This window comes from Lepisosteus platostomus, chromosome 25 (assembly GCF_059453375.1).
Source record: "Lepisosteus platostomus isolate fLepPlt1 chromosome 25, fLepPlt1.hap1, whole genome shotgun sequence".
NCBI lineage: Eukaryota > Metazoa > Chordata > Actinopteri > Semionotiformes > Lepisosteidae > Lepisosteus > Lepisosteus platostomus.
The window spans coordinates 15,791,588-15,800,845 of NC_142635.1; the positions used below are offsets into that span (position 1 = coordinate 15,791,588).

The 9,258-nt window shown below is 44.0% G+C and overlaps 1 protein-coding gene across 4 annotated transcripts in view; it reads left to right on the forward strand.

Annotated features, from left to right (window-relative positions):
- grik4 (glutamate receptor, ionotropic, kainate 4) overlaps positions 1-9,258 on the forward strand; it is a 307,117-nt gene that overhangs the window by 289,741 nt on the left and 8,118 nt on the right. For all 4 annotated transcript variants that reach the window (XM_088619597.1, XM_088619595.1, XM_088619594.1 and 1 more), the window contains 6 exons: positions 1,706-1,815; positions 3,312-3,485; positions 3,766-3,931; positions 4,589-4,814; positions 5,490-5,618; positions 7,499-7,617. In XM_088619597.1, coding sequence (XP_088475723.1) covers positions 1,706-1,815; positions 3,312-3,485; positions 3,766-3,931; positions 4,589-4,814; positions 5,490-5,618; positions 7,499-7,617 — 924 coding nt within the window. The remainder of the gene's footprint in view (positions 1-1,705; positions 1,816-3,311; positions 3,486-3,765; positions 3,932-4,588; positions 4,815-5,489; positions 5,619-7,498; positions 7,618-9,258) is intronic.

Sequence of the window (9,258 nt, forward strand, 5' to 3'; positions counted from 1 at the left end):
TTAAGTTATAAGAAACTGATCATTCCAAATAGTCATGAGTCAAATATTGACATACTTAGAGTTCACTGTGTCATCAATATACTATGGACTTGGTTGCATGGTACAGGCCAGCAGCAAAGATCTCCACATCTCACTCTAGATAATCAATCCTGTATGATACAGTACCTCCTGTCATGCTATAGATGTCATTGCATCACTCTGGCAAAATACCAAGCACAAAACATTCAGATACACACAAGCACATACAGTACATTGACCTTGAGCACCACGCTGCACCTGATATAGATGGCTGAAGTCTTATTTGGCCAATATGCTGTAGGAGAATTGGGCATTCCTTTTGTGTCCTGCTTTGAAAATGGCAAGACTCTGCACCAAAGTCCAGGCACATATTTACTGTGTTAGCTGCTGCAGTGTAGTGACAGTTAAAATTTGTAAAAATCATGTATGTATAAAAATACAAGAAATGGTCCCTTTGACACACAGCTCTCCTTTATCCTGCGATATATCCACATTAGCACAGAACTCCATGAAGCATTGTGCAGAGCAGACACACTCCCCACAGGTATCTCCTTTTGGGTAATATATACAGAGAGAAATCTTGCAGACACATGCACACCACAAATACTGGGATTATACCAAATCTGCAGGGATCTGTGTTCATCATAAACGATACTCCTCATTACTAACAGTAATCTTCGGTCTCAGTAAGCCTACATAACAGTCATTGGCAATAGAAGCACGAAAACTGACACAAGGTGCAGTTTTTAACCTGTTGCTTGCAAGATTGCACACAAACTGCTCACACACTGCCCCCCATGTCAGACATGTCAGATCCGTCTTCAACACATGTGGTTTCCCTCAGTAAACTGGCATTGAGCTTGACATTGCTGGTTCCAAATGCCAGACTAGCCAATAGCTACAGCCTACCATGAGCACAAAGCTGCCAATATCACCCAGATGTCAAGTGTTGTCCTTTGCATGGCCCCATTGATTTTATCGGGTACTGCTCAGCTCTGTTTCAGCATTGCTAATAACAAGACAAGGGTTCATTTTTTTTTTAAAGTACAATGTTTTTTTGGTTTTCTGTCAAAATGTATTTTTGAATGGTTGGCTTTTCTTTTATTGCTGTAAACCTTTTTAATGAATATTGCATCCATCATCCATGGAAAACTGATTGCCAAGGAAAATTCTGAATTTCCAGATTCTGAGCTCTGTCACCATGATAAAGGAATTGCAGTTCCAGGGTGAACGCAATCCATTAGAAATGTCTGATGCAGCAAGATGTATTATAAATGGTAGCTGCAGTAAAAGCAGGGTAGAGAATGATAACTTCACACAGTGAAGTCATGGTGTATAGAGAAGTTCACAGAGGTGTGGCACACCTGATTGAAACCATGAGACATCCGCACAGGGACTTTACCATTAATGGAGAGAGGGCAGCACATGTGGAGAACGCATGGTCCACTCACACAGCAGCCAACCTCACAGTCACCCCATTCTAAGACAGGATAATGCACACCTTTTCTTTTATGGCATCATGAGAGCAGCGTGAGAGCACCAAGCTGAACTTCTGAAATGCTAGTGTGTCAGCCTCTGCAGTGTAGAATGGCAGTTCACGCCATGCATTATATAATCCCCTGTGTAAAATGCTGCCTTTCATGCAGGGTCAAAGTTTCTCAGTGATGTGTGTGTCTGTGTGTCACAGGGCCGCAGGCCAGGATACTTCTCCTTCCTGGACCCCTTCTCCCCTGGAGTGTGGCTCTTCATGCTGCTGGCTTACCTGGCTGTCAGCTGTGTGCTGTTTCTGGTGGCCAGGTAAGTGCTGTGTGATTCCACATCACCATCTGGTGGCACACGTGGAGTATTGTGGTTGGGAAGAGAATGTGAACATGGGAAGGAAATATTTCTTGTGTGTGCGGTGATATTAAAATGAGTTCATCTGTTCGCTCCCCCATGGTAGCCTTAAGCAATCTGCTTTCAAATGCCTTCAGCGTTGAGCTGTTTCATGAGTGCTGGTTTTCAGTTTTGAAATGTGCTAGTTTCCCACCAGTTCCTATTCAGCCTCCAAGCCCTGGATTGCAGTGGTATCAGACAGACGGCAGGGCTGAACAAGAGGTGATCAAGTGCTTTACTGGCCACCGTAGTGTCTTCACCCCATCCGGTTTCCATGAGTAGGCTGAAGTCAGCTCAGGCACGCTTTCAGTCCTATGTCTGGCTGGTACTGAGCTGGGACTGGGCCCCGGTCAGTTTAGCTGTTATTTGCTTTACAAATTGGTGGGAGTGCTGTGCAGCAAATCTACAGATGCAATAAAACCTACAACATCATTTTTTCTGTTAGCTGATTTACACCGTTTTATTTTGGCAGCCAGGCAGCATCTGGTCAGGATTTGTAGCTGTATGTCTTTTTCTGTCCCACGGCAGCAGTAACACCACTTAGATGAAATAAGAAGGTGGTGATTTGAGGAGAGCAGGAGCCCTCCCCCACCCTGATTTTAAAATGTTATTATTTAATTGCTTTCATCAAAGCACATAAAACAGCACATTTCACAAATCACAGTGTAAACCAAATAACTGTGAATATCAAGCATGTGAATTGCATCTGACTGACAAAGCAAGTCAATAATAATCGCTAATCATTATAATTACCAATAATAATAGTAAGTTATTAGAAAAGTAATGTACATAGTGAATGGACAGCAGACTGTACAAAATAGAACATAATGCTCCAGATGTCCATTGTTTATCAGAAGCCACTTATTCTTGATAAGGGTCACAGCAAGAGTAACCCTAAGCCCATCCTGGAAGCACAGGGCACAAGACAGAGCTACACCTTGGATGGAACGCCCGTCCAGCACAGGACATGCAAAGACATGGACAGCTTGGAGATACCAGCTAACCCAGGCTGCATGCCTTTGACATGTGGGAGGAAACCAAACCAAGTACCCAAGGTGTAAGGTATGGGTGCTAATCACCCAGCCACCCAGCTGCTGCACTTTGATTTTTAAAATATATTAATGAATTGTATCAATATTGAAATTCTTAAGCAGGGGAACAGGAGACAATTCGGCTTTTACAGAACTCAGTATACACATCAGTGTTGGGTCTGACCCGCAGAACAGACAAATTGCAAAACTTTTGCAATTCTTTCTATACACTACAGCTTCCCTTTGACCCTTTGGGAAATTTTCTGGTTTGTTTTTCATTTTAAAATAATACCCCTGTTAAAAGTCTATTTTTCTTCTAAAGTCTAAGAGTCTATTTTTGTCAATCTATTACATGCCAAACCCCACTCCATCTTTTTCTCTCTGCAGACTGACCCCGTACGAGTGGTACAATCCACACCCCTGCCTTAAGGGACGCTGTAACCTGCTGATCAACCAGTACTCACTGGGGAACAGCTTCTGGTTCCCAGTGGGTGGATTCATGCAACAGGGCTCCACCATCGCACCTCGGGCCCTCTCCACACGCTGTGTCAGTGGAGTCTGGTGAGACACACACCTGGACTGCTCTGTCTGGGGTCCCTAACTGCTAGGACAGCTTAAGACTTGAGGTGGAGGGTTAAATCAGTTAAATGTAAGGTTTTTTGTTTGATTTTCAACTTTTGGAGAGTAGTAATATGAACCTCAATGTACTATAACATGGTGAAATGCTCAGGAATACATGGTAACATGGTCAGGAATCGTACAGAAATGTTGTTTCCCTGAAAGAATCCTCTTTATATGTGCTGAAATGTGCTGTTGCAGAGTCAATGTTCCTCTGTTCCAGGTGGGCCTTCACCCTGATCATCATCTCCTCCTACACTGCCAACCTGGCAGCCTTCCTCACTGTCCAGAGGATGGAGGTGCCCATCGAGTCTGTGGATGACCTGGCTGACCAGACAGCCATCGAGTATGGAACCATGCAGGGGGGCTCCACCATGACCTTCTTCCAGGTAACCCTCCTTGAGCAGACCCTACAAGGTGTCTTGCTGCATGACATCAGCACTTATCCTCAGCATACCCCAGCATGTCTCCATGAGACACACTTGCTTGGGGTCAGCCATTTAACATAACATAACTTTATTAGCCCTATACAATTTCTTGCATTAGGAATTCATCTTTTTGCATACCTCATCTTGCTCTCCATGAGACACAGACACACAGACAGGGAGAGAAGCTTGGAGTCAGAGCGCAGGGTCAGCCATCGTACGGCGCCCCTGGAGCAGCTGGGGTGAAGGGCCTTGCTCAGGGGCCCAATGGAGTAGGATTATATATATATAATCATAAATAAATAATTATATACATAATATATACTAATAAATATATAAGCATACCAGTTATTCTCAGGCTTTTTGCACAGTGTCCATAAGTCCCAGATGTTGCTAGTTCAAACTTTGTTCCTGTGCAACAAAACCCATGGTTATTAAGAGCTCTGTGGTCCATTCCATTCTCAGTCTGATCTGTCTTGTGATGGCCTTACACGCTTCCTTTCACTTATTCTCTGCAGAGTTTTCAGTCATTAGTTTTTTTTTAATATGTACTTTGCCCACAAAGGACTTTCCTCCTCACCTCCCACAACCCCCTCTCTCACCCTTCCTGCCTGTCCACAGAACTCGCGCTACCAGACATACCAGCGGATGTGGAACTTCATGCACTCCAAGCAGCCCAGCGTGTTTGTGAAGAGCACAGAAGAGGGCATCGCCCGTGTGCTCAACTCCAACTACGCCTACCTGCTGGAGAGCACTATGAACGAGTACTACCGCCAGCGCAACTGCAACCTCACCCAGATTGGGGGGCTGCTTGACACTAAGGGCTATGGCATCGGCATGCCACTGGGTACGGAAGGCTGGCGCTAAATCATAATCTGAAAGATAGTCCTCATAAGACAAAGGGCTGTACACACCATACATAAGCCCCTCCTGTATCTGCCCACATGCCAGCGGGACTGTGCATCATCACAGACAGATATATGTGATGGTCCTCTAGTGGGAGCCAAATATCTCTACTTTCCGCTGCTCAATTGCAGTGTCAAGAAAAAAATCAAGGAGACGCCTGCTTGTAATGTGGTTCAAGTAGGTAGCTGTGTCAGCGTAGGCAAGGAACAAGTGAAGATATATTCCATGCTTAAAAAAGGGAAGAAAAGAAACGCAATGTTTCAGCTGTGGAGCCTTCTTTGGCTGCGAGAAAGAGGGAAAAGTTGCTTGTGATGTGTACGTTCCAGGTAGCAGTGAGCTGTGCAGAGTAGTAAATTCCTCTTTGGGGAAGCTGTAACAGAGGAGAAAGAACTTCTCACCATCTATTCTGTAATTCTGTTTCCTACGACTGGAAGGTTGTGAGTTATTACTATCTGTAATAGGGCAGCTATTTTTAACAGACTATACTCTGTCCATGTTTTACTGCTTGTGAGATAAAATGCAGTGTATGCTGATATTTTTTATTACACTGACACAGGTCAGAAAGACATGTGACACCCTGTACAAATGCCCATCTCCCCCTCTCTCCCTCACCCAGGCTCCGTGTACCGGGACGAGTTTGACCTGGCCATCCTCAAACTGCAGGAGGAGAACCGTCTGGAGATCCTGAAGAGGAAGTGGTGGGAGGGGGGGAAGTGCCCCAAAGAGGAGGACCACAGAGCCAAAGGTACCAGCATGCCACCTTCCTCACTCCACACCAGGGATGAACGGGCAGGGCATGCGAAACCTCTCTCTTTAATGAAATTCTGCAGGGACCTGAGACAAGGGGTCTGCAAGAAAGAGGGTTTTATTTATCCTGTCACTGACAAAGCTGTTCTGTCAAGCATGGGGCTGGTAGCTCAGAAGTTTTATCCAGAGGGCATTGCCAAAGGCCTGTTGGTTGCCACAGTGCGACACTTCATAACAAGATTCGCACGAGCTGCCCATGTGGATGGTGTGATATTGACACTGTTTCTTCATTAAAAATGCTCCTGCATTTTCAAGAGAAAATATTACAAGTTATTACTAAAAATAGTGCTATACAAAATAAGCTGCTAAGTGATAATGCTACCCTGTCAGTATGGTGCATTATTCTCACCGTCTGGAGCACTGTCAGAGGTTCTTTTGTGGTTCCTGCTAATCTGCACCGTGTAGCACAGCAGATGTGTTTCTGGAGCTGCTTGCCTTCAAAGCAGGGTGATTTTCACAGTTTTCATGCAATTCAACAATTTGTAATTGGTTTGTGCTCCAGAGAACTGCTGGAGTTTTCTGCCCCCTGGTAACTACATTGCAGACCTCTCCTGGGGGCAGCAACAGGGCAGGGCATGTGCTGGACTCTAGTGCTGATAACGAGAAGGGCAGCTTCTTGTGTGTGTCTCCTGCAGCCTGATATTTTATCAGTGCCCTCTTGCCCTCAGTGATGAAACACCAGATGAAAAAAACTGTACAGTTTTGTCTGCTTGATACCCAAAATCTGAGGCCTGAAATTGTTTTGGCAGAAATCATTTTTTATACGACAAACCAACATGTTTTCAAGTAGGTAGCTGCATCAGCATGCGTAGGCTGTAAAGGAACTAGTAAAGGTTTATTCCATGCTGAAAAGAGGGAAAAAAAGAAAACATTTTCATTGTGGAGTCAGCCAGTAGAAGGCTGACACCTGAAGAAGGCTTCACAGCCTTTTTCCAGCATGAAATAAACCTTAACTTGTTCCTTTGCCACATGTATTCATTTCATTCTTCTGTTATTTTTAATATAGAGATGCTCAGGTTACATTTGGATTTTTAGATGTCACACATGCACACAAATAGCAGATTTCAGCTTGAAGGTATTGGTGTTACTCACACAGAGCTTGACATTTCTACACCAATAAGAATTTCTGCTGTGGGCCCTAAAAGAGCAGTGCTAACCTTTCCGTCTAACCTTGAATAACAGTACAAAACTCAATTTCTCTCCTAGACAGAACACTATTAGAGCAGTTCAAACCATCTCTGAACCCATGTCCTGAAAATACCTGTGTGGCATCTGTGTGCGCAAGGTACGATAGGAGAAGAAAACAAAGATAAAATAACATTACAGGTTTATACAGTCTGCTTTTGCCAGGCTAGAGTTAGGGAGTAATTCTTCCATGTGCCATCCCCAACATCCTTTCAGTCTTCACCCAAAGTTCACAGCCATAAGTGAGATTGAAACTGGGAACAGTGACTGTGGTGGTTATCAGGGCCTGGATGGACTTCAGTGTGCAGCAGTCCACCATCAAGGAGGTGTTTGCAAAGCCACCTGGTCTGTGGTAAACCTCACTACAAAGTCAGTAACACATTTCATACCTCACAAAAATGTGTTATACCATGATTAGAACTGTAGCAAATCAGAAGGAAGTCATGGTTAAGGTTTAAAGGATGGAGATCTCTGGCAAAGCATGTTTCAGACTGCTAGAGACCACAAGAAAGTGTGTTAAGCAGACCCAGGAAAACAGATCTTGTGAGCTGTGAGGAGGGATGGACTAATGTTAATTAGTTAATGTTGCTGAGCCAGGGTGGCTGAAGTAATGTGTCTGTGTGCTGTCCGCAGGCCTGGGCATGGAGAACATCGGCGGCATCTTCGTGGTGCTGGTGTGTGGGCTGCTGGTGGCGATCTTCATGGCTGTGCTGGAGTTCATCTGGATGCTGCGGCAGACGCCTGGAACAGAGGTGAGAGGAGGCGCCCTGACCTGCGTCTGCCTCGGGAGCCTCTCCCACTCGTGAGCAGAGCACGCCTTCTCTGGAGGCCAGTGGAGATACAGGCCAGGCTGTGAAGAAGACACCAGCACAGAGATAGATTTTTGGAGAAGGGAAGTGAGCAAGTTAAGTCAGAAATATGAACTGAGCCTGCAGTATGGTGATCTAAAGCTGCAAACGAACTAGAGGTTAGTTCCATGAGAGCAGTGCGGAGGCACAGTCAGGGCCCTGCACTTGTAAATGGAAGGTTGTGAGTTTAAATCCCATTTATACTGGATACACTTGGAGACAAGGTACTCCACTCAGTACAGGCAGGTTGAAAATGTAATAATACTACCACCCTAAGAAGTGGAGAATGCTCTACGGTAGTAACTCCATGTATTTCATTAATTATTTTCACTTGTCAGTGTGGTACTAACCCATGCCTGTTCCTCAGCACTAAGTGTCTGCTGTCTTTTAATGTTGTGATAGTGAAGTATAGGCGATATGGCCAACACCTTCCAGGTGATCCTGTTCTTCTTGCGGCCTTTGGAAAACGTTGATGAATTCCCACTATTTTTTTCAATATCTGTTCCTAACAATTCTTCCAAGATTCTAGGTATACACTCAGTCAGTTGACATCATTCTGTAACATAACAGTTTCTTGTGTATTTATAGAGGTGGTAGGACTATTAGCACATAATGCAGTCTGTAAATATTAGAGAACCAGATTGTGATGGCTTTATTTAAAAAAGAGCAATCTAATGTGCTGCAGCTACAGTAGAAGAATTCCATTTCATTTAATGTGACACTAAAGTTAACCAGACAGAGAAGAAATGTCAGAGGTCCAAGTCCACATAATGCTTGAATTCACATGTTCATTCATTTTAACTTTTAAATATCGAGTGACAGCCAGTTAAATCTCAGTTCATTACCTGATTACCGTTACTTTCCTTGTTCACCATCATTAATTCAAGTCCACCGGAGTTTTCTCTATTCCTTTGACTGCCTCCTGCCTGATAAAGCTGAGGAAATATTAATCTTTTCAGCTGGAAAACTGAAGCTCCTGCAAGTCACTTAACACTGTCCCTTGCAATTCAGCATATTGATATGACATGCTGAATACTTTGGGAATGTTTTCTTTATATCTTTTTGCTGTTTTTTTTTTACCATGGATCATTGATGAATACCAAACACTGTCCCTTTCATCAAAACACAACCACCAGGGCACTTTATTATTTTGTTAACAATTCAATAGTCCAAATCTGATTTTTAAATCCATTGAACTGCCCGACTCTCTCACTGTATATTGGATTGCACTTTTCTTGCCGAGATGAATACTCCGCAATTGCCATCACAGTGACGGCACTTATCAACACTTAGAGGGAATATTTGGCTCAACCCACTTGTTAGAGTTAGGTGGCGCAGCAGCAGTGGAGGTGGGAACCCGGGGCTAGATTGAAGGACGAAGGGAGTGATTGCTAATCACCGATGGCTGGGAATGATTGAGCGTGGTCGTTGTCATCCCTCCCGAACTTTAGTTAAATAAACTCAGTTTTTAGCCCAGATTTAACATTTATTTTTTTATGATTGGTTTTCCCATCACAAAAAGAACATTTTATTCTTAGTCTGTTT